The sequence below is a fragment of the Schizosaccharomyces osmophilus genome, chromosome 2, assembly GCF_027921745.1.
Source record: "Schizosaccharomyces osmophilus chromosome 2, complete sequence".
Lineage (NCBI taxonomy): Eukaryota > Fungi > Ascomycota > Schizosaccharomycetes > Schizosaccharomycetales > Schizosaccharomycetaceae > Schizosaccharomyces > Schizosaccharomyces osmophilus.
In genome coordinates this window covers 2,236,473-2,259,481 of record NC_079239.1, presented here as the reverse complement: position 1 = coordinate 2,259,481, position 23,009 = coordinate 2,236,473, and the positions used below count along the sequence as shown (strand labels likewise).

General features: G+C 38.7%; 11 protein-coding genes and 1 non-coding gene across 12 annotated transcripts; 7 read left to right on the top strand and 5 right to left on the bottom strand.

Annotated features, from left to right (window-relative positions):
- Window positions 1-909: 909 nt before the first annotated feature.
- npc2 (Niemann-Pick disease type C2 protein hE1-like protein Npc2) lies at window positions 910-1,467 on the top strand (the record flags this gene model as incomplete). The annotated part of the gene is made up of 1 exon (XM_056182317.1): window positions 910-1,467. One exon carries the CDS (start codon window positions 910-912, stop codon window positions 1,465-1,467), a length of 558 nt encoding a protein of 185 aa, XP_056038012.1.
- A 616-nt stretch (window positions 1,468-2,083) lies between these two features.
- On the bottom strand, window positions 2,084-3,415 carry mae1 (plasma membrane malate/succinate:proton symporter Mae1; the record flags this gene model as incomplete). The annotated part of the gene is made up of 1 exon (XM_056182316.1): window positions 2,084-3,415. The coding sequence occupies one exon, from the start codon at window positions 3,413-3,415 to the stop codon at window positions 2,084-2,086; it is 1,332 nt and encodes a 443-aa protein (XP_056038013.1).
- A 961-nt stretch (window positions 3,416-4,376) lies between these two features.
- Window positions 4,377-4,458, bottom strand: SOMG_20185. Its single transcript is given in 2 exon segments — window positions 4,377-4,412; window positions 4,421-4,458. It is a non-coding gene; the product is annotated as a tRNA-Lys (tRNA).
- A 471-nt stretch (window positions 4,459-4,929) lies between these two features.
- Window positions 4,930-6,294, top strand: bcs1 (mitochondrial Rieske ISP assembly ATPase Bcs1; the record flags this gene model as incomplete). The annotated part of the gene is made up of 1 exon (XM_056182315.1): window positions 4,930-6,294. The coding sequence occupies one exon, from the start codon at window positions 4,930-4,932 to the stop codon at window positions 6,292-6,294; it is 1,365 nt and encodes a 454-aa protein (XP_056038014.1).
- A 368-nt stretch (window positions 6,295-6,662) lies between these two features.
- Window positions 6,663-7,428, top strand: utr4 (methionine salvage haloacid dehalogenase-like hydrolase Utr4; the record flags this gene model as incomplete). Its single annotated transcript, XM_056182314.1, has 3 exons — window positions 6,663-6,731; window positions 6,790-7,246; window positions 7,304-7,428. The coding sequence occupies 3 exons, from the start codon at window positions 6,663-6,665 to the stop codon at window positions 7,426-7,428; spliced, it is 651 nt and encodes a 216-aa protein (XP_056037761.1).
- Window positions 7,429-8,061: 633 nt separating this feature from the next.
- SOMG_03523 (pyridoxal phosphate homeostasis protein) lies at window positions 8,062-9,332 on the top strand (the record flags this gene model as incomplete). The annotated part of the gene is made up of 3 exons (XM_056182313.1): window positions 8,062-8,130; window positions 8,619-8,738; window positions 8,814-9,332. 3 exons carry the CDS (start codon window positions 8,062-8,064, stop codon window positions 9,330-9,332), a joined length of 708 nt encoding a protein of 235 aa, XP_056037725.1.
- A 377-nt stretch (window positions 9,333-9,709) lies between these two features.
- Window positions 9,710-10,048, top strand: med11 (mediator complex subunit Med11; the record flags this gene model as incomplete). The annotated part of the gene is made up of 1 exon (XM_056182312.1): window positions 9,710-10,048. The coding sequence occupies one exon, from the start codon at window positions 9,710-9,712 to the stop codon at window positions 10,046-10,048; it is 339 nt and encodes a 112-aa protein (XP_056037728.1).
- Window positions 10,049-10,317: 269 nt separating this feature from the next.
- On the bottom strand, window positions 10,318-11,845 carry pkp1 (mitochondrial pyruvate dehydrogenase (lipoamide) kinase Pkp1; the record flags this gene model as incomplete). Its single annotated transcript, XM_056182311.1, has 4 exons — window positions 10,318-10,461; window positions 10,518-11,393; window positions 11,436-11,602; window positions 11,752-11,845. The coding sequence occupies 4 exons, from the start codon at window positions 11,843-11,845 to the stop codon at window positions 10,318-10,320; spliced, it is 1,281 nt and encodes a 426-aa protein (XP_056038010.1).
- A 1,264-nt stretch (window positions 11,846-13,109) lies between these two features.
- rpl302 (60S ribosomal protein L3) lies at window positions 13,110-14,276 on the bottom strand (the record flags this gene model as incomplete). The annotated part of the gene is made up of 1 exon (XM_056182310.1): window positions 13,110-14,276. One exon carries the CDS (start codon window positions 14,274-14,276, stop codon window positions 13,110-13,112), a length of 1,167 nt encoding a protein of 388 aa, XP_056038011.1.
- A 560-nt stretch (window positions 14,277-14,836) lies between these two features.
- On the bottom strand, window positions 14,837-18,337 carry rrp12 (rRNA processing protein Rrp12; the record flags this gene model as incomplete). The annotated part of the gene is made up of 1 exon (XM_056182309.1): window positions 14,837-18,337. The coding sequence occupies one exon, from the start codon at window positions 18,335-18,337 to the stop codon at window positions 14,837-14,839; it is 3,501 nt and encodes a 1,166-aa protein (XP_056038064.1).
- A 2,076-nt stretch (window positions 18,338-20,413) lies between these two features.
- Window positions 20,414-21,842, top strand: rvb1 (ASTRA/Swr1/Ino80 complex AAA family ATPase Rvb1; the record flags this gene model as incomplete). Its single annotated transcript, XM_056182308.1, has 2 exons — window positions 20,414-20,557; window positions 20,616-21,842. 2 exons carry the CDS (start codon window positions 20,414-20,416, stop codon window positions 21,840-21,842), a joined length of 1,371 nt encoding a protein of 456 aa, XP_056038057.1.
- A 756-nt stretch (window positions 21,843-22,598) lies between these two features.
- min8 (mitochondrial mini protein, single membrane pass, Min8-like) lies at window positions 22,599-22,978 on the top strand (the record flags this gene model as incomplete). The annotated part of the gene is made up of 3 exons (XM_056182307.1): window positions 22,599-22,671; window positions 22,741-22,811; window positions 22,898-22,978. The coding sequence occupies 3 exons, from the start codon at window positions 22,599-22,601 to the stop codon at window positions 22,976-22,978; spliced, it is 225 nt and encodes a 74-aa protein (XP_056037697.1).
- Window positions 22,979-23,009: the final 31 nt, after the last annotated feature.

The following is a 23,009-nucleotide window of genomic DNA, read 5'->3' as shown; positions in this document are numbered from 1 at the left end:
CGTTCTGCTACACATTTTTTATTGTGCATACTGCTGTATACTCGGCTACGTAAAGCTTATTATATGACGTTATGTTTCGGTTCTTATTTCGAAAGCAGAATTCATTTGCAAAAGCGTAAAGAAAAGGTAATTATTCGTCCTTTTGGAAGTAGAAAAGTTAAAAATCCATATTTTTACTAAGTTTTATATGATTTTATGAATGCTCTTGCTGCAATTCATTGAAATGAAATCTTCAGTTAGGGTCAGCTCGAAATCTCCAAAGAAAGGACTTCCGTAACCGTTGACTTACATATGTCTTATTTGATCCATTTTTAAATCACTTCTTATGTTTTATTTATATATATTTTATGACTTCTATCTTAAAATGGCTTAATTTACTAGCGGAAATGCAATTGCTTTTCATTCAAATGAACTGCATGATTTTCGAAAATACTTTATAGTCATGTTTTATTTTTTGTCTATCAATCAAAAACTAACAATTAAAATTGATTAATTTGTTTCGCTTCTAGCCACTATTGTATATAAACCTGTTTGTTTACTTACTTCATTAGCCATTTACGAACTTACCATCTACCACCATTGTCTTTCGTACAAACCATTGAGGAATTCCTAAAGGGTATTGTTTTGAGAGATCTATTTTATTTAAAGCAGGATTTCAATAAAGACTTGAATAGCAGATAATTGTTAAGCACCCTTGTCTTCCGTTTTATAAAACCGTTCCGACACTTTCAAAACTCAATTTTTTGTCTACATAGACGACCTTTTTTCTTGTTTTTTTTTCATTTTTATATTAGATAAAAGCTTTCAAGGTTAGAAGACATTGGTTTTTTATTGTTTCTCTACTTCGAATCACATCTTTAACGTTGTTTATTCCTTCTGTCTTCAAATTTCCTTTCCGTTCCTGCAAAGATGAAGTTCTTTGGTGCTATTTGCTTACTCTCCTGTTTCCCCTATTTCATTTCAGCCAGCTCTTGGTTTTCGGCATCTAAATTTAATCCAGTCGATGAAGATTTGACTGTTCAGGGCAACAAAATTCCGGGAGCGAATCCCGCAAGTTATTGCTCGGATTGGGACCGTGAAAGTGACCATGTCACAATTGATTACATCAATCTTCTTCCAAACCCTCCTAAAGCCGGCAAAAACCTTACAATTCAGGGCCAAGTGGACGTTGGCACGACTGTCCTCAATGGAAGCTACGTTGAAATTGTTGTCAAATATGGCTTTGTCCCTATTGTGAGAGAGCGCTTAGATATTTGCGAACAAGCATACGAATTAGCAGATGTTGAATGTCCAGTAGAAGCTGGGGTCATTAAGAAAGAAGCTACTATTTCATTGCCGTGGGCTATACCTCCAGGACGCTATTATGTTGTTGCCAAGGCTTACAATGCTAACGATGAACAACTTACTTGTGTTTCGGCTACAGTTTCCTTCAGTCATTTTGGCTTCCAGCTAATTGATCAGGATTAGGATTAAGAGCATCAGACTTCTGTGAGGGTTTCATTTTCATGTTATCAACCCTAAAGATTTCATATTAGTTGATGCTACAATGTTTCCGTTCTGTTCCTCTTTACGTTTGCTTTATTTTCATGATTATATATATACTATTTGCGCACAATTGCTTCAATACTTCTTTCCTGTATTTAATGAATTTTCATCTTCTTGTTATGATCCGTGATTTCTTGTAATTTACGTTGAGGTTCTGAAAAAATGGTGAACGATGCGAATCGTTTATACATGTATGATTATCCGAGTTAAAAAACGAGATTTATTAATGAACGTTGTTTCAATATCACAAAACTGAATGTTATAGTGAAGTAGTTTCATTTTTTAAAAAACCTATAAGTATCCCAAAAATCGTTTTATGTTTTAAAAGCCTCTAAATAAGTGGCATAGAACACTGTTTATTTTATTGTTTTAGGAGAGACCCTCAATTACATATCATCTCTTTTTTATTAACATAAAAACAAAGAACAAAATAAGCCCACAAAATAAAGGGACGTTTAACAAGATAAAGACGAATAAAAAAGATAGTAATCAATCGGTTTAAACAACCTGTTTTTACGAACTTAGCGGAAGGTTAAGTTTATTGCCGAGTAGTAGCAACAGTAGGAGGCTCTTGATCACGATGATCTTCTGTAGCGTGACGATTTGCAGATGCAAGGTCCAGCTCATGCTCAGATAAATCCTTGGGAATTCCAAACCTTTCCGGTTCCACAGCCATTGTTCTGGTCTCAGCTGGTTTCTTTGCGTCTTCGTCTTTCCCTGGATACATGATATCGTTTACAAGGAAAGCACGAATCATCAAATACATTAATATGAGCCATACGATACATAAAGCAACGGAAATAATGTGACCAAATAGTGTAAACGCCTTGGAATCAATCTCTTCTCCGATTCGGCATGTCAAGATAACGAAACCGACGTTTGAGAAAATCAAAGCAAACCAAGTATTACTAAATTTCATAGGAGCATGACTAAATATTCCAGCGAGCAAAGTAACCAAACAAAGACACCAGATCCAAGCACCGAGGCCCCAGATGAAAATAGCCAAAAAAGTACTAACAAACTCAAAATATTCTGACGAGTGGGGACTTCTAAAGATATTCGGACGGGTAGCAACGGCACCGCGGGCCAAGTTAATTAAGGCCAAACCTGTGAAACCAGGAGGACCTGTAAGGATAAACATGGCGGGCCTCTCGCTTGCAGCCGGGAATCCAACAGTGAACAAACGAAGCAGCATGACAGAAAAAGTCATGAGGTATACCCAGAAACCGAGACCTTGAAACATGATACCGACAATCACCATGTTTTTCATTTGAGGCGACGGCTGCGTAGTAAGAACAGCGCCTGCGATAACACCGCCAATCATACATGGGAAAATTGGTAAAATCCAAGAAGGAGCAGCGGTTTCCAAGGTGAACACATGATCCCGAAACACGGTATAGTAAGCAAATATCCCGTATAAAAAGGTAACGGCGATATAAATGTAATAGTAAATACGAATTACCCATACCATCCATTCTCCCGTGGACGGTTTAGCATAAACAGCAAACATGTCAATGAATGTTGAAAAGGATAACAGACAAGTAGCTATGAAGAATTTTTCCTGGAAATGTCTCCATGAACCCATAAAAGTATCATGGTATATTATGAATCGAGCAATCATGAGGCTACAAAACAGGGCCAAGAGAAAGATATCTAAGATGTATACAATTTTACCAATGGTGTTTAGTCCATAAAATCTGTAGGGAAGCGTACCAATGACTAGGCCAATACCACCAGTTGCCATTGTAACAGCAAACCAACTCCAAGTGAAATGGCGCAGACGTTGAACAAAAGGAATGTGAGGGCTTTTTGCTCGCCAATCTACAAGTTCATGGTAGCGGTTCGTAAGGATTTCCGTGATTCTACCCATACTGCAACAAGGTCTATAGCAAGTTAGCCGACACAGTCTTTCATAGACATTCGTTCCAGGACCCGATGCAAGAGAAGAGAAAGGAACACTCTTTAGGAAAACAAAAACACATTAATAATGAACAAGAATTCATTATATAATACAATCAACTCCTTATAACAATTCCTTGTCCCCATATCTTCCTAAAGAGTATTATTCCCTTTTCATCGCTCTTAAAATAATCCTAACCTCACACGGCTATCCTTACGTATAGCGTTACTTACCGAAGATTACCAATGAACGCAAATTAAAAATAAAGCACCCTAACAAATCCGAACACTTTTTCGCGAAAGTCTGCTAAAAGGCTCATAAACAAGTTCAATTTGCAATTCCTTTTGATATATGACCAGAAAGTGTTCCAAGGACGGGAACAAACCAAAAGTTCAATTTGTCTTGAACAATTACGGCTGAATTCCAAAAAAAAATATGTGTTTATATGGCTTTACCACGCAATTTGCCTTTTCGCGTCGTCGTTGCGGAACTTTTTGTTCGTAATAAGATTGTTTGAGATTATATGTATGGATGATTTTGTAGCGTTAGCGATCGTTCTAGTTGCTTAAACTACATAAGGACACTATGTATGTAGCAGATCGTTAGTAAATAAATCAAATGTCTGTTTACTTTTTTTAAAAAACAAAAAATAAATTAAATTAAATAAAATTAAATAAAAGCAGAGAATCGTTTCTCTTGCGTAAAAAATTTTTTATGGAATGATTTCTAAATACAGAATGAATATTCATAGAGGAATAACTTTTTGTTTTATTATGAAGGAAACGTTTCTTGAAGCTTGAGGGTGGATGAGTAACATGAAATGCGCAAACATGACAATTGTTTTACCTTTCTTTTTTTTGTAATTTTTTACTAAAAAGAAAAACAACCCTCAATGAAGGCGAATTCTTCGCGAAATGGGGAATAAAAAGAACTCCCAAGGCGAGAATCGAACTCGCAACCTTCTGATGACCTTCGTAAGAGTCAGACGCTCTAACCGATTGAGCTACCCGGGACTCGTTCATTCACCTTCTTCCCTATAAATAATAGTAAAGGTTTTGTAAGAGTTCAAATGTTTAAATTTGGATAATCTCTTCTCTTTTTGTATGGAATAACAATAAAAGGAAAGGAAAAGTATGAAAAAATTGCGTAAATGAACTGAACGACGGGATACTGGTTCCCAAAGGTTTTCTACAGAAGAAGGGAAATTTCGTCCTCACGACGAACAGGAATGTTTTTCCTTAGTTTGGTTATTCTTTTACCTCTATTCACTTTTTTTTTGGATCTTTTTTCTCTTCTCTTACTGAAACTAGAATAGTCCTTTGCGAGATTGTCCTCCTCTCTTACAAACTTCCTTTTCATTTCATTTTTAGGTCCTCGTTTTACGTTTCCAGTTTTGTTGGTATTTTTGAACTGAGAAGCAAGTTTTTTCCTTTTTTCTTAACATTTGACGGAAATCGATTCACATCCACTCGCAAAACAAGATTATGAACCAGCTGGCATCTTCTGCCACCAATCACCCGGACACGGCCAATGGTCTCCAAAGCATCTTATCCGGAAATTCTTTCTTTAGTGCAGGAATAGGTTTGATGGGCTTTGGAGCGGGTTTGGCAATCTTACGGCGTGGAGTCATGTCTGGGGCAGGTCTCATAAAACGAAGAATGTTGGTCTCTCTGGAAATCCCAAGTAAAGAAAAAAGCTACAATGCGTTCCTTCATTGGATGGGAACGGTCCCAAAGCGCTACTCAAACCAGCTTGCCGTTGAAGCAAGAGGAAGCGCCAAAAGTATTTTCCATCCTCCCACTCGTTCATCCAAGCAACCCACCCCCAGCAGTCTCTTCCAACTCGTTCCCGGACCAGGAAAGCACATTATTAAATACAAAAAGTGCTGGATTCAAGTCGAGCGCCAGCGAAGCAGCCGGCTACAAGATCTGACGACCGGCACTCCATGGGAAACCATCACGCTTACTACATTATCCAGAGATCGAGAAATTTTCTCTGACATGCTTCTGGAAGCTCAAAAATTTATGCATACTGCTCAAAAAAACAAAACCACAATATACACAGCATGGGCTACTGACTGGAAGCCATTCGGATCACCAAGATCCAAGCGTCTTTTATCCAGCGTTGTTTTGGAAAAGGATGTAAAAGATCTGATTACTGAAGATGTCCGTGACTTTTTGGGTAACTATCAATGGTATGCTGACCGAGGTATACCCTACCGCCGTGGATACCTCCTATACGGCCCGCCGGGAAGTGGAAAAACTTCTTTTCTGTACGCTTTGGCCGGTGAACTGGATTATGATATATGTGTTTTGAATCTTGCTGAACGAGGCTTGAGTGATGACAGACTCAATCACTTACTCTCCAATGTTCCTCCGAAATCAGTTGTTCTCCTAGAGGATGTTGATTCTGCTTTCCAAGGAAGAGATCGTTCCGGCGAAGTTGGATTTCGTGCCAACGTCACGTTTAGTGGTCTTTTGAACGCAGTTGACGGCGTAACGTCTGCAGACGAACGAATTATATTTATGACAACAAATCATCCAGACATACTTGATCCCGCTTTGATACGTCCTGGCCGTGTCGATATCAAAGCATATTTGGGCAATGCCACCCCTCAGCAGGTGCACGATATGTTTCGTAGATTCTATGGAAAAGATGATCCCAAGCTGTCGTCAGAAATAAGTGAAGTTGTATGTGGAAAGAACACGAGTATGGCTTCCCTGCAAGGTCTATTTGTTATGAACAAAACATCGCCAGAGGCGGCACTGGAACTTGCAAAAGAGCTTCCTCAGCTTCCAAAGAGTACGCCCTTTGCATTCAACTCTCAGAAAAAACCTCTCTCCGTCTAAGTTTGAAAATATGCTTGTTTACAATCGAATGTTTGCGACCATCCCCTGTTACTGAATACTCTCAACCCAGTCGACCAGTTAGTCTAAAAAGCCCTCCCTCTAGAGAGTTAGTAACTTTATGTAAAATTAGATTTATGTTTGTATTGATAATGAGCAACTACAAAGCTATATTCTCCATTCTTGGGAAGAATTTTAGATACCTGCCAAATGAAGCTTTATTAAAAAATTTATATTACTGGTTAATGTTGTCTATAAATTTCTATGCAATTGATAAGTGTTCATAGACTACAATGGATTCGAGACCAGATGGGGTTAGAAGTGTCATAGTTCAGTTACTCCATTTTACCCATATTTAACATTTTCTTCAAATGGCGAAAAACTTGTTGCTGGACATTGAAGGAACAGTCGGAAGTATTTCTTTCGTTAAAAATGACTTGGTAAATGATGTTTAAAGTGCATGAAAAGCAAAACTTACTAACTGAATGATTGATGTAGTTTACCTACGCGGAGAAACATTACAAGGAATATATTGAACAACATTATAAAACTGATGAAAATTTGCAAGCTTTAGGCGATTCGCCGGAGTCTTCATTGAGCAAGATCCAGAAGCTGCATGCAGAAGGAAGCAAAGAGCGTCATTTCAAACATGTGCAAGGCAAGATCTGGAAAGATGGTTATAAAAAGAATGAGCTTGTTTCTCACTTATTTCCGGACGTCATTCCTTCTATTGAGCGTGCCTTGCGGTCCGGAGCCAAAGTCTACATCTATTCCAGTGGAAGTATTCCTGCACAAAAATTGTATTTCAGCCATACGGAGTTTGGAGATATATTGCCTTTTTTTTCTGGTTTCTTTGATACGAGTACCGGAATAAAGACGGAAAGCGCTAGTTATAAAAAGATCATTGGAGACTCGGATGCTCGCGAATGGTTGTTTTTGAGTGACAATATTAAAGGTATGCTATTTACGTCTTCATCATCTTCTTTTGCATTTGAGAAGCTAATCTATGTAGAGTTACAGGCTGCCCAAGAAATTGGGCTTCACGTCGGCTTGGTTGTTCGACCGGGAAATGAAACTGCTTCGGAAACTGATGGGATCCCCGTTTATCATTCATTTGACTGTTTATTTACTGAATGATTTTTGGGCCTGCTAGGAAGGTTCCTTGTCTAGTTATGAAATAAGCACAATACTGAAATGTCTCATAAAGAATGTACCAAACATACTGACCCGAAATTTGAGAACAAACGATAAAAGATTGGATTCACTTTTGAATTCAAAAGAAGCGTAAATGCTTTTCAATCAAAATACTCGCTAGAGTGTTTCCTTTTTGAAAGCTTGTCATGCATATAGCTACATATTTGTTTCTTGATGATTTCCTAGTGAAATGAATACAGAATAATGAGAAAAATAAAAATTTGAGTACCAACTACTATGAATGCATTCTCACAAAGCCTTTCCTTCTACAATGTCAGCTCCAAAAAGCCCTTCTCAAAAGTGTCGACTGAAATCACCATCAAACCGTTCTGAATGCGTAATAGTAGTCCAGATATAAAGCAGAAATTGTATACTCGTAGAATCATTTCATTCCTCCTACTGTTTTCTTGACAAGAAACAAATTGTAGTATATATTTACTATGATATACTCACCTCCAGCTTTCACGCTCTACGTTTCTCCTGAAAGGGTTCGCATTGAAAGTCTGTTGTTCATCAGAACGATTTTATTTATAAAAATATATTACATTGCTTTTTTTCATTCTCACAGCTCAAAAAATGTCTGTTATCCGTTCTTGTTTGGAATCGGTCCGTTCGCAAGTTCAACAGTGTGCAAACGGAAGAAATGTAAGTGTATGCATATGCGAATTGCTTTCAATTCTTTTCTCTTCCTGAAAAGTATTATACAATTGGGAGTGCCATGTCGGATGCGTGAAGCAGGAATTGTTGTGTCGTTCGGATACATGAAAACCGTTTGTAGAGGGTCGTGGTTCTAAGATTTCTTAAAGACTAAGAAAGTAGAGAAAATATCATTTAGAAACTGGATGGATCCGGGAGTAAAAATATCATTTCGTATATTCTTATGTACCTCTGATCTTCCATTCATGCTTTATGAACGATTTGATACTCTACAGAACCAGAAGACTTACTTTATTGGAACTCACGTTAATTCATGAAATTTGCTATTTCTTTTGTGCGACTTTCCTATTTCATTTTTGCTTCCCTGCTCTCATTCATATCATTCAAAGCATTGAATGATCAAGGCAACTCACCTAGGAGAATTGGTTGCTCAATTGTGCTCTTGTTTTTTTTTGAAGAAACTAACTAAATGACAGATTAATCTCGTAGCTGTTAGCAAGTTTCATCCAGTAGAACAATTGATGGAAGCTTATGAAGCAGGGCAGCGGCATTTTGGCGAAAATTATATGCAAGAGTTCTTAGCCAAGGCCGATTTGGTAAGTTAATGAAAGGCATCTAAATTATAAAAGGCTCTACTCACTCTGAATCCGTGATTAACATTCGTTTGCTAGATGCCAAAAGATGTACAATGGCATTTCATCGGCAATATGCAAAGCCAAAAATGCAAGAAAATTGCCTCTGTAAAAAACCTTTATGCAATTGAAACGATTGATAATGAGAAGAAGGCTCGCTTAGTTAACCAAGCCCGTGAAGCCATTCAAACACCTTTACGGGTCTATGTTCAAATAAATACTAGCGGGGAACCGAACAAAGCTGGAGTGATGCCTTCAGAAGCTTTAGAATTATGTAAAATTGTTCAAAGTTTAGAATATCTTCGGCTTCAAGGTTTGATGACAATTGGATCGATTTCTCATTCACACCTACAGGATCAAAATCCAGACTTTCAGCTGTTGTCGGACCTTCGTCTCAAACTTCAAAAGGAACTCAACTCTGCTCTCGAACTCTCGATGGGCATGAGTTCGGACTTTCCGTTGGCCATTAAATACGGCAGTGATTCTGTGCGTGTAGGAAGCTCAATCTTTGGCAGCAGACCCGAAGAGAAGCCTGAATCCGTTGTATCTTCCAACTAAATTTTGTCCTTTATATCAAAGAAAATATTTTTGGCTTTTTGGAAACGCACCGCCACTTTGTTTGCTATGAATTTGTTTAACTTGCATAATGGATTCCTTGCTCCTTTTAAAATAATGATACAGTCATGTGAATTTAAATATGATATACTTATTTAACTCTTCTCATGGTATTCAAACTTTATCTAAAGATTTTTCGGACTGCATGCAAGTTTGTAATATCACAGCATTTTCTATCAACATATTCATTCTTTTCTTTTGATCTATCCAACTTAGTATTTCTATTCAATGAATTTATACAGCTATAACATATTCTAATTATAAACTGAATTTACGGTTTGAACGTTTGGAAACCTCCCAATAACCCAAGAACATCCACAATGTCGAGTATGGAAGAAGATCAGTTCAGCGAAGATTCTCTAATTGATGAGAGCCAAAAAATTGATCAAATTTTAGAAATTGAGTCGAAAATTCCGGATATTCTTTCTTACGCCAGTAATTGCATTGATGCAATCGAAACAAAAGAATCCATTGAAGAATTCAATAAAAGTGCAAAGTCTTTCTATCAAACATTGGAATATGTGTCTACGGGCCTTAGAAAGCAAGTACTAGATCTTGAAAAAGCAGAGGTTCCATTGGTATCTCTTCAGCCGAGAAAGCATTATGTGACAGAACCTCTTACTGGAATGGTTTTTGACGAAGCAAATCGACTGTTATGAGCATACATTGATGAAATACGAGTTTATAAATTGGTAAAGGAAATCCTTGATCAAATATTGAATTACACGGTAAGAAGGTACTTTTTTCCTATAATATAAGAATTAATGATAAGCCTTTTTTATATTTTCAGTTTGGATAAAATATAGAAATAATTTATACTCGAACGAAGAAACCAAAAATGCAAAATAGTCATGACAGCTTATAGGTCGTTTCATAGAAAAGATTAAAATGATGGTTGCAAAGAGGGTCGTTAACAATGATTTTCGTACTACTGTAATGGCTCTGCACTTTCACAAAGTCGATTTAGCTGAATATAAGCATCGGTGCCATATCCTTCCATAGACACAAGCTTCAAGTCGCCTCCAAAATAACGAGTATATAGACGAGCGATAGGTAGGCCAAACCCAAAGCCCTATAGAAAAATGGTTAGTAAAGTCATTTGCAAGCAAGTAGCATCAGTGAACATACAGCCATAGGTGGAAGGGAAGAAGCAGCAGTCATCGTATCCGTGTAGTCATCGCTTAGCGTTTCATGAGCTGTTGTATACATGTAAGACCAAACCACTGAAGACTCTTTCCTAGAAAAACCGCCTCCCCGATCGGAAATGCGAATAGTAATGTCTTCTTCGCCTTTGACAACCAATACTTTGACTGGGGGATACGAATCTGCATCGACACCATAGTATTCGACAGTTGCACGCAGGCTATTTTTTAAAAGCTCAAAAACGGCATGATTCAAATGAGACTCTGTGTACATCATATGGAGGGAAGGATCACAGTTGATTTCTACGGGTGGTGCTTCAAACAAACAATAGGAGAGCCGACAAATAAACTTTGCACTTTCTGTGGCATCTTCAATAATCCGAAGAATATTAGCGCGAGTACTAATGATGCCCACGCGGTTTTCTCTTGGAGGTTCAGAGACCAGCGAGATGTATTGACCTATGAGCATTCGAATGCCAATTCGGGACATGTAGAAACGATCTAAAAATACTTGAATGCTATGGTCAATTTTCTTTGTTTTGCGCCGATATTCTTGAATGTCTAGGGCAAGTTCGGAGGCGACATTGTCATGGCGTGTTCGAATGGTATCTAGCAAACGACTAAAATCAATGTTGAATTTGTGCAATGACTCAGGCCATTCGTATTCCTCGCCTGTACACGGTTTGGAAAAATCAATGTTGAAATACCTTCCTCTCGACGAATCTAAATGAGTGTCCAAAAGAGAAGGATTATGCTGTACAAAATTGTGAAAAAAACTGGCCCTCCATTTAGGGGCTTTTGGATACCGTTTGTGTTTAGGAAGACACTTTGGTAATTCAATTCCCTTTAAATCAATGATTTCCTGCGACAATTAGCAAAATGGAAATGGACCGCGATGGCATACCTCCATAGATCTTGCATAAGCAGCTCTAACTGCTGAAATTCGTTTCATTTCACCGAGTAATGGCGGCAGTTTTTGTAGATCCTGTATGCGATGAGCAAGCCGAATTGGAAGCTCATCTCGCAAAAATAAGCCAGAGCGAAAAAGTCTTCCAGGTTTTTGATCCTGACCTATACGGAGGAACTTAGCCCCCCGTTTATGTTAGTAAAAAAACGCAACAACTTTTTCCACATCAAGTACACCTGAAAACGCAAGCAGCATCCATAACTATAAGCAGTTTTTGTGAAGGCCAGCTTGTGTTCAATGCAATAAAACATACCAAAGTAAACAAGCTGCTTTAGAGAAAGACCGGTCTGGGGATATTGGGCCAATAAGTTCACCTTTTCTTGTAATGACTTTCCCACAACAGACATGATTGTTCAAATTTTCAAATTTGTCTACAGTTCTAAATCCGGTTGGGTTGATTTCAACTGCAATTTATCTTTAACGAATGTAAACAATGGGTCCTCATTGGGACATAGAAAACCAAAATCCGCGAATTACGGCAAATTAATATGCTTTCTGATAGAAGACACTCAGAATTACAAGATGTTGTCTTCACTTTTTCAGAAAGAATTATGCTTGGCAAATGTCAGAATCCAAGGTTCATCCAAAGTCCCCCAATGACGGACTTGTCTTCCGCTCTCGCTATCGTTAGTAAACAAATAGGAAATAAGCTAAAGTATTCAGTAGGAGAATGCAAAAGAGTTCCTGAAAAAGTAATTATCGTCTTCTATTTTATGATGCAAAACACCTTTTCTACTCTTGGCGTTCCTTCATCGCTTGAGGTTCTTGATTATGCACGCACCAAGCAAGTGAAACAAGATTCCTACTACTCAAGAAGAATAGGAAGAAAGATGAATAAAGTCAGGGTTCGAATAGATCAGCATTCCAAGAAAAAGATACAGATACAGACTTTTAGAAGCATCCCTCCGAAATTCAATTTGGCTAATATTCATTTCATTGCTTCCTGCTATGCTCCTTCCCTATTCTTCAACATGGACGCTATGAACAACACCTCAGCCTCTTCTTCTTCTTCTTCCCTTATAAACAATTGCTCCTTCCAAGCCTATTGTCACTAGCAGCGCTGTTTCTCGGTACTAACCCAAACCTTCTGGGATGTGGTATGTAGAATCCTCCTTTGAGATTATGGAAGCGTCGGATAGACTGTACACTAACATGCTTTTGTTTAGTGTCATTGCTTAAACTTTCATGAACTCTCTCTCTGGTCAGCGCAGCTATCCTACTTTAACTCCGTTTTAGCTTTTTGATACCATTCTCAATTTTTGAACTGCTTTTAGTGACACTTAATTCAAGGTTCCATTTTCGATATCTAATAACAAGAATCTCCTTTTTGAGCTGCCTATTTAATTTCATTAGTAGCGAGCCAGTAGTAATCATATAAATTCATTTACCATATTGACAAAATCTTGGAAACGCCGTCTTAACATATAGTCCTTAAAGAAAAGCGCGCGTGATTCCATTTCTAAGATATTTTAAAGAAAAAAACGGAAGAAAACCCCGATCCTGTATTACAAGAAACACAAGAGCTTTTTTTACACTATACACAGATACATATTTATGACAGCAGAAAACTTCAAACACAAACACCTAATATTAATTGATTGACTAAATATTTTAAGCAATATCCTTCTTGAAGGTACCCATAAATTGTCTGGCTTCGGCAGGGGTCTGGAAACGTCCATGGCCAAACTTGGAAGCAGTGTCAATCCATTTGAGGTTAACATCCTCCAAAGCCTTACGAGAAGTGTGGGTAATGAGAGACTTACGGATGGTCATGATACGCTTAACGGGACCGGGAGTAGCACCGTTCAACATGATGTAGTCGTTGTCTACAGCACCATAGCGAACAAATCCACCCATAGGAGTGATACGCTTCTCGGTGGCATCAAAGTCAGTAGAAGCGTTCTTGCCGTCTTCACCAGCACCAACGCGGTAGATCTTGGAGTTCAATTGGGTACGGTGCATGTAACCGGCGTTACCGGCACGGGGAACAGTCCATTGGACGTTGGCAGGGTGCCAAGCACCGATACAAGCAACCTTACGAAGACCACGGTGAGTCTTACGAGGAAGGTGCTTAGTACCCCAACGGCCAGTGGTACCTTCGGCACCCTTACCGCGAGTGACACCAATGATATCGACGATTTCGTTTTGCTCAAAGGTGGACTTGACGTCGACGGTCTTTTCGAAGTGCTCACGGGCCCATTCAACCTTGTCGGAAACGGAACCACCGTTGATTTGAACCTCCATAAGGTGGGCCTTCTTTTGAGCAAGAGGGGTCTTACGGATTTGAGTGTGGGCAAGGACACGGACAACGGAGCAGTACTTCTTGATACGCTCGAGCTCACGAGAAAGAGATTGAGTGTTCTCGGAGTACTTCTTGGCGTACTTGGTGAAAGCCTTCTTCTTACTCTTGAACCAGTTCTTGTAAAAGCGGCGCTTGACTTCTTCAGACAAGTGCTCAGCCCAGACAGTGGTGAGAGAGCGGAGACCACGGGGAGTCTCGACATAACCAACGACACCAACAACCACCATGGGAGGAGTCTCGATAACAGTAACAGCCTCAAGGATCTCACGCTTGTGCATCTTGGAGCCAGGACGGTCAAGATCACGGACAATGTGAGTCATACCGGCCTTGTAACCAAGGAAAGCAGTCAAGTGAACAGGCTTGGAAGAATCATCCTTAGGGAAAGCCTTCACTTTACCGCGAACACGGGAGGCACGCTTACGGGGCAAAAAGCCAAGGGAACCGAGACGAGGATGCTCGTATTTACAATGAGACATGGTGGTACCTTGGTGAGGATATTCTGTAAAGGACAGTGTTGCGCAATAAGAAATTTGTGGACACAAATTTGTGACTGGTTTTTGTACCGTGCTGAAACACACATGTGCTATCTAAATGGATAACGAGCACTAACACAACGGCCTATCCAAATTATCTGTAAATGTGTAAAAAATTCAATATGTTCGTCTAGTTGATTATTGTAAAAACAGAAAATGAATTCTATCAAACTTAGAACAAGCCCAATGCGATCAATAGACTGTTGGCATATTGATGCCACATACCAGGTCACTTCAGACTTCAGCTTTGTTCATTGATACATACATGTCATAACTAAAAAGTAAATCTAAGACAATGATTCTTAAAGAAAAACCTTTTTCTATTAAATTTTGATTAAAATTTATATTCCTTTATTCAAAAAACCGTATTAAACCCACCCCAAATGTATCCGAAAATAAAACATTTTTGCCAGTGTATGAATAAACAAATCAAATCCATGGTAGTCTAAAGCAAAGACCAATTGGATAAGATACAATGATTACCAAAATGTAAGTATTTCTCTTTAATGCCCCCTTGGCTTTTTCTGCTTTTTGCTGCGGTTTTTCGAGGATGTCTTTTTAGCTTGCTGCAATTTCTTCGAAGAATTTGTGCCATCAGCATCCTCCATATCTTCATCAAAATCATCGCGGACGCGCTTGTTGCTAAATTTGACTTTATTGTTTAATCCTCGCTGGAAACTTGCCTCACCAGAAACTGCTTCCATATATTGTCGATTGACTTCAGCATGCTCTTTTGCACCAATGAGCCCTTCGTCACCGTCGGATTCCGATTCGGACTCATCAAACAGCAAAAGGCCTTCTTCATTCGATTTGAACGAAGAACTAGGAGCCACTTGTTTGCGCTTATTTTGTTGCGAGGGATCAGTGGACGAAATTTTAGAGATAGCTTCTATATCCAGCAAATCCAATGGTTCATCTTCACCATCTTCTTTAACATATGATTTCTCCAATCTCGTATTGTTAGCATCTTCCATAGTTTCGTCCACATCTTCTTCCTCTTCCTCACTGTCTGTGTCGTAAACAGCCTGCTCATAAGCGGAAGCGAAACTCTTACGGGGCATGTTTGTTGCAGGCTTCTCTTCACGTTTCTGGCCACGCTGACGCAACTTACGCTCTTGTGTTTTCCGTATATTCGAAATAAGCTTCTTGTCAGCAACCGGCACATATGGCTCCACGGCTGCAAAACCGAACTTCCGAACCATCTTCTCTAGAATATGCTTAACCTTGGCACGGAAATGGCCCTTGCTTTCATGGGACCACGACAAAAGATTAGGAACAAGATCAGGAAGAAGCGGTTTTACGAAATCTGAAGGCAAGGTAGAGCTAGCAATCTTAGTAAAGTCGATAGCTGCTTTTGCAATTTCTCTATTTGCAGATGTCATGAACAGATTCATAGTATTCATCAATTCAAGCAAAAAATGTTGCGTGAGAAACTCCTTGTATTCAAGCACCACACTTGAAATTGCAATAATAGCAGCGCTAATCATGTGAGTAGATGAGCCTGCTAAACCAGCACTAATAACCGAAAGGAACTTCTCCACTCTTACTGGAGTCGAGTCGCCGAAAAGATTAGACTGCACCGCGGAAGCAGCAATTGTCATCAAAAGTTGGAAAGCAGCAGAACGAGCCCTTTCATTAACTTCTTTGGTTGCGATGATCGCTTCCGGAAGTACCTTAGGAATAACGCTATTAAGTTCATCAGATTGGATTTTGAATAGTTCTGTTAAACTGACCAACCGATCCTTACGAGTGGAAGAAATGACGCGACTAGAGACACTAAACAACAACTCAAAAACGTTAACCATATTCAGATTTGCGTATCCTCTGCCAAATTCTGTGCGTAACATAGCAGACAACAATTTGTAACCTTTTTTCTGGATTGCCGCATCCCGATGATTTAAGAACTCTTGAACATAATTAAACAATGCAGGACAGTATTCTTGATTCAAAAATGAGGGTAAAACAACGAGCAAGTCCATCAAAGAATAAGCCATAGGCGTTGCATTACTATCACCCGATATTTTATAAGAGCCAGCTAACTCATCTAAACTGTTAGGAAGAAGATCAGTAATCTTTCTGTAAATAGAAGAAACTGTATCGGGTGGAGAGATGGAAAGCCACGTTTGGATGCACTTTAAAATAGGGTAACGGAATTGAGAAGAAGTAGAGGAGAAGACATTCAATAAGACAGAGAGAAAGTTGGAAGCAATGCCGCCCAAAAATTGCAAATTGTTGGAAGCTTCTTGGGTATCCAACGGCACTGGAATACCAGCCTCAAGAGGAACGCTATTTGCGGCCTTATGGTTTGTTTCAATTAATAAGGTTAAACTGTTGCAGATTGTTGATCGCAAACTAACTTGTTCGTATAAAACATTTACAAGGATACCAGCAAATTCATTCGTGAAGGCTTGTTGTAAATCTACCGGAAGATAGCAATAACCAGGTAGCAACGCCCACATTTGATCAACGAGTGTTTGGTATAATTTTGCGGGAACACTGTCAAGATCTTCCATATCCAAAATCTTTTGGTAAAGGGATCCACTGAGGGGAATGAAGTAGTTACTAAAATGCGAAAGATTCGTAAACATTATGTTATCTCGCAAAACTGGAAGAAGCCAAGCTCGACCAACAGCGTTGGCAGTCTGCATTTCCAAGTTTAGAGGAAGCACATCCAAAACGGTTTCAGGTCCAAGAACGCGAACAAAAGTACCTATAACCTCATCTGCTAAAACCTTTCCGTCAAATGTTTCAGCACCGCGAAGGTAGTCAATAAGTCCCAAAGCCGGAATCAAAACAGGATCACTACCCTTTCCGATGGTTTCACATAATCGAGAAATGATTTGAAAACACTCGGGATAAGCAAAGCGGTAATGAACACTTTTAAGAGCTTCACATAACTGGTTACAAAGTTGAGATGCGACGGAAAGAGATCCTGGTGAATTGTCTAAGCAACTTACTATGGTCGATAAGGTATTAGCAGTCTCTAAGCGTACTTCGACGGCATCCGACTCAAGCAAAGTAAAAACGCGGGAAAATCTAGTAACACAGTCCGACACAGCTTCAGGTTTGGAAAGACCGTTTGAAGACTCAATAGCGCTATTCATGGCCTTCAACCATGGGACCAAAAGCTGAGAATCATATTCGGAGGGTTGAAGCTTTTGTAGAGTGGTGAGAGCCAACCGGAGTCCCTCAAAGTTCGTGGTATCTGAAAACGTTTTGCAGAGGCCTTCATATATCTGGAAAACTAGGTAAATAGACTGTGTGCTGCGTTGCTCAACAATTTGAATGCAAACATTGCATAATCTCGTGAGGTATGCGGACGGCCAAGGGGCAGACAAGCAGATAGTGCGAACAAGAAGAAGACCATGATTCAACCGTTGAATTTCTGCAGGAGTCTTTGACTTTCTAGCCACGGAGAGAGCTTCCAACAAACGTAATGGTTCGTCAGTAACGTACTTCATAGCCGGATGTTCAAAAACAGGACCCGGAGGTGGTGATTTTAAAACCTTTGAAAGAACTTGTAATGCGCGAGATCTAGGCTTTTCAGCCGCCGATAACGCAAAAAAGAGAAGAATGTAAATTGCAGTTTTGCAAGAATCACCCTTGATCCAAGAACTATAATCTTGAGTGATTAAAAGTCGCTCAATGACATTTAAATAGTGTATAAAAAGAATCTTGTTAGACTCTTCTCTGCTCACGATAGGAACAAGAATCGACATGATTTGGGGCAGTTTTGCCTGCAAAACATTAGGAGTAACATGTTTTACGATGACTTCTAGTAATTGGAATGACTGAACCCGCATGCCTTTGTTTAAATCGTTGATTTCTTTAATAAGAGACAGTAACGCAACCAAATACGCGGTAGGTGAGGGATTTGTTTTTTGCTCTTGCAGCGTACTTTCAATTGCGCTTACAAGGATGTCAAACTCATTGATATTTCCTTTAGAAGGAAGACTTCGAAGTTTGAGAAGATCATTCTCTAAAGACCCACGAACCTGATTCATTGAGGATAGAATCCCTACAAAATGCCTGGGTTTTGTGCTGAAGGTAAATTGAAACTCGCCTTTCCCTGAGAGAACATCGTTTACTGAAGTACGTGTTAGACTCCACTTTCCTAGATAAGACACTATACCGCTATGCAGTAATTTAGGGAAATAGATATAAAATTAATGCTTTGTTTCTTTGACTAAATAGTATAATTACCAAAACTGCTTTAGATATGCAAGCTATTTTAGTTTTAAGATGAAAAGATTTGGTCAGATTTGGTCAAAATTTCAGGGAATTGGATACTCAGTGAAGCTTACATTGTGCTGAACCAAGTATTTCGTGATTTCTTTCTTTTCCTGCAGCAAAGCAGCAAGACCCTTACTTCAAAAAGAGCTTCGTAGTTTCTCATTTTTAGCTCATTCCTAAGCTTTTATGAGAGTCTTGTACGAAGAAACCATGGACCTTGTGACCTGAAGAGTATCGTGCTACTTTGAATGAACACAAGCAAAAGTAAAAACAAATGCGAAAAAATGACTAAATAACAACAGCGATAGTAATTAATAATGTACATTTATCAAGCTTATACGCTGACAATTTGTCTTCCTATTGTGTGGCTTTCTAAAAGCGGCAATGGTGATCTAATTGTGCTCCTGAATACTGTCGTAGAAAGATGGGTATAATGAAATAGAAAGGGAAACAGAAATAAAAATAAAATTATCTGTTTTTCTTTCACAGTCCGCTGTATTACGATTACTCTAGAGAGTCACCATTTGGATCGAGGATCAGCAAGATGTTGCTTTTTATATTGTATCGCAGTTGCAGGTGTTCAAAATTATATGTGTATTTGAAAAACACAACAAAGAAAAACACACTTGGGTAAAGTGGCCTACAAATTAGATCCGTTGCTTCCTTCGATCGTTTTATGATTTGAGAATCTGAAGAATTGTCTAAGACCAGGTTCTGTTTCTTACATGTCCTATACAATCATTAATCCATAATTGTTTTTGAATGTTGGAAAGGTACGAGAAACACAAATAACAGAAATGGTTGCCAAATCTGGATTTTATGTAACTCTATTGTATGGCATCTGACCTTTTGTACTGTTCGAGCTTTTGTTTGCCTCACAATTAAACAAAAACCGGATAAAAAGCGAAAAAATATATAGATCAAGCAACCTGCTTCTTGTCTTTTGTTAAACTTTCTATAGACAGACTAGAGAAATTCATATCGATTTTTCAATCGAAATTTACTCACACCAAAAACATGCGACAAATAATTTTTTTTGGCGAACTTTTGATTAATTCAATCAAAGGGAAGAAGCGATTTCCCGTTTGTTTCCACATTATAATTTTCAAGGTCTACTCAATCTCGAAACTTTTCAACGTATCTCTCAGTAGTAACTGCATGTATATAATACAGCTTTGCATTAATAGAAGGTAATCAAAATCCCTTTGGTTGTAAATATAGGAAGTTTCTGACTAGCAGTCTTGTCTAATGTATCCAACAAAAGATTACGCGTTAGAAGCCCACAACCCGAAAATAAAATGCTTTTGTAGAAAATAAATAGTAATGAAAAAGATAAGTCTGAAAAGAAAAACCAAGCTAACTGAGACTCTTCAAAAGGCATGGATCATGATGGCACCAAACAATGGTGCAGTCTTAGATCAAAAATATCCATAGCTGCTCATCCAACAAAGAGATATACACGAAGCCATCTTCATAAATTTGTCTATGTACAAGTTCAAACCACTTTTCCTGCGGCGTAATCCCAAAAGAAAAGCATCATTAATGAAGGAAGAGAAACTGCTCTAATAAGAGGGAAACGAAGGTAAGACGGCAAAACGAATGAATTCTCCTTATAAACAATGCCCCTCAGAAAAGAGGCCTTCCTTTGTACATTAATATCCGGTTTTTGAAATGATTCGTTCCTAGTCTATGAAAACTTTTTTATAGCCATCAATGCCACGGATTTGAGAAAAAGCAATCATTAATCATTCTCCTCTACTCTCGCAAAAAGTTTTGCTATTCACGTACCTTCCTACATTTTGACATGTCTGCCCTTCGAGGTCTGCTTTTTACCAACAACACCCAGAATGGTACAAATTAGCGAGGTGAAAGGAAATGGCCGTGAAAACCGGATTACTACTCATTCCCATATTAAAGGACTAGGATTAAAAGAAGATGGTACCTGCGAAGGCATTGGTGGTGGATTTATTGGACAAGACAATGCTCGTGAGGTAAGCTTGCAATTTTGACTCTGAAACTTTTTTTCTACCTATACTAACGTCTTTATAGGCTTGTGGTGTCATTATAGACTTAATTAAAACCAAGAAATTTGGCGGACGGGGTGTTTTATTTGCTGGTGGTGCTGGCACCGGTAAAACTGCTTTGGGCTTGGCCATTGCTCAGGAATTGGGACCCAAAGTCCCTTTCTGTCCGATGGTAGGAAGTGAAGTGTATTCTAGTGAAATAAAAAAGACCGAGGCTCTTATGGAAAACTTTCGTCGTGCAATTGGACTCCGTGTGAAGGAGACCAAGGAAGTGTATGAAGGTGAAGTTACAGAATTAGTTCCAGAAGAAGCTGAAAATCCTTTGGGTGGTTACGGAAAGACCATTTCACATGTAATTCTTGGACTTAAGACTCATCGTGGTACCAAGCAATTAAAACTCGACCCTAGTATTTATGAATCTTTGCAAAAGGAACAGGTTTCCACGGGAGATGTGATCTACATTGAGGCCAATACTGGTGCCGTTAAACGCGTTGGTCGAAGCGATGCATATGCAACCGAATTCGATTTGGAAGCTGAAGAATACGTTCCTATGCCCAAGGGCGAGGTTCACAAGCGTAAAGAAATTGTTCAAGATGTTACATTGCACGATTTGGATGTTGCCAATGCTCGTCCTCAAGGAGGTCAGGACATTATGTCTATGATGGGACAACTCATGAAACCCAAAAAGACTGAAATTACCGACAAGCTTCGTTCTGAAATCAACAAGGTGGTCAATAGATACATTGAGCAAGGAATTGCAGAATTGATTCCTGGTGTCCTATTTATTGATGAAGTCCACATGTTAGACATTGAATGCTTTACTTACCTTAACCAAGCTTTAGAAAGTACCATTTCTCCTATCGTCATATTTGCATCCAACCGAGGCATGTGCACCATTCGTGGTACTGAAGACATCCAAGCACCCCATGGCATTCCTACCGATTTACTAGACCGTTTGTTAATTGTTCGTACATTACCGTACACGGAAGAGCAAATTCGCTCCATTTTGGAAATCCGTGGTAAGGTTGAAAATATCAAACTCAGTGACACTTGCCTTGACAAATTGGCAAAAGAAGGAGCCAAGTCTAGTTTGCGCTATGTAATTCAACTGCTGACGCCAGCCAGCATTATTGCAAACTTGCATAGTAGCGAAGAAATTGGTGTGGAACATATTGATGAGTGTTATGACTTGTTTTTGGATGCTCGTCGGTCAGCTCGTGTTTCTCAAACATCTGCTGGATTCCTTCAGTAAACCAGGTCTTCAGATAAAAGAGGAAAACTCGGGTGTACAGGAATTCAATGAACATAATTCCTCCTTTTTGCAACGTTGAGTAGATTATGAAGATTTTACATTTTAAATCTGTATGTAAGAAAAAATAAATAAAAAACGGCAAGGAAAGGATCTAATTTTTACTAAACAAACATATTGCTACTCTATGAAACGGGTGGGTATGATTGAAGGAAAACGTAGTAATCAGAAATATAGAATGCTTCCATTTCAATAGCAATCAAGCATTACCTTTTTTTTAATTTTCAACTGTTTTATTATTGCCGGTGGTTTTCTCTTCTGCTTTTTTTAGTTTTCACTGTATTCTCTTACATTGATACATTGATTCAAATTGGTTGGACAAACATAAGTCACGTCTGTAAAATCTGCTGGGGCAATAATGTAAATGGTGAGAGCAAATATATTTTTGACAGTTTATCTTGTCTTTATAACCACTTCATTCATCAATGTCAATTAAGCATTTGCTCTAATGCTAAAGACCAATTGCTCTGACAAACTTCATTGCTCGAGATGACATGCACAAAAAAATGATTTCACTTACACTAACGTTCTCTATGTTCAAAAAAAAAAAAAATACTTAGGTTTATCATATTCGTATTGACGAAAATACCTTTTGGCCACAGGACATGATGATGACGATAGAAACTTGAAAAACAAGAATGTTTATATATATAATGTAAATGAAGTTGGAACCCACAGATTGACGAATACATTTTAACAATGAGCATGATGAATAAGATTATGAAGCCTTACAATGCATTCAAGAAGATGCCTATGGAGTTGAAACCTCTAGGTAAGCTAGCCATTGACTACATAGCTTGATACAGAACGGGTTGACTAACAAAGATTTTCTTTCATTTAGCCATTTTAATTGGAACGGCGGGCTGCACAGCTATATTTACGATGGGTTATAAATTGGTTGCTGATCCAGAGGTAAGAAGAAACACCAAGACCAAGACCAAGATTAAAGAAAACGGAAAGACAAAAGAACGAGTTTTACTAAGACATGCTTGAATTAGATACGCCGAAGACCCTCTTGGACAATTCGAGAACAACAACAACGGGATACAGTATCTGGAAATCGTCAACTCGCGGCTTGAGAAGCACTCAGTGGTTTCATACTAAAATGGA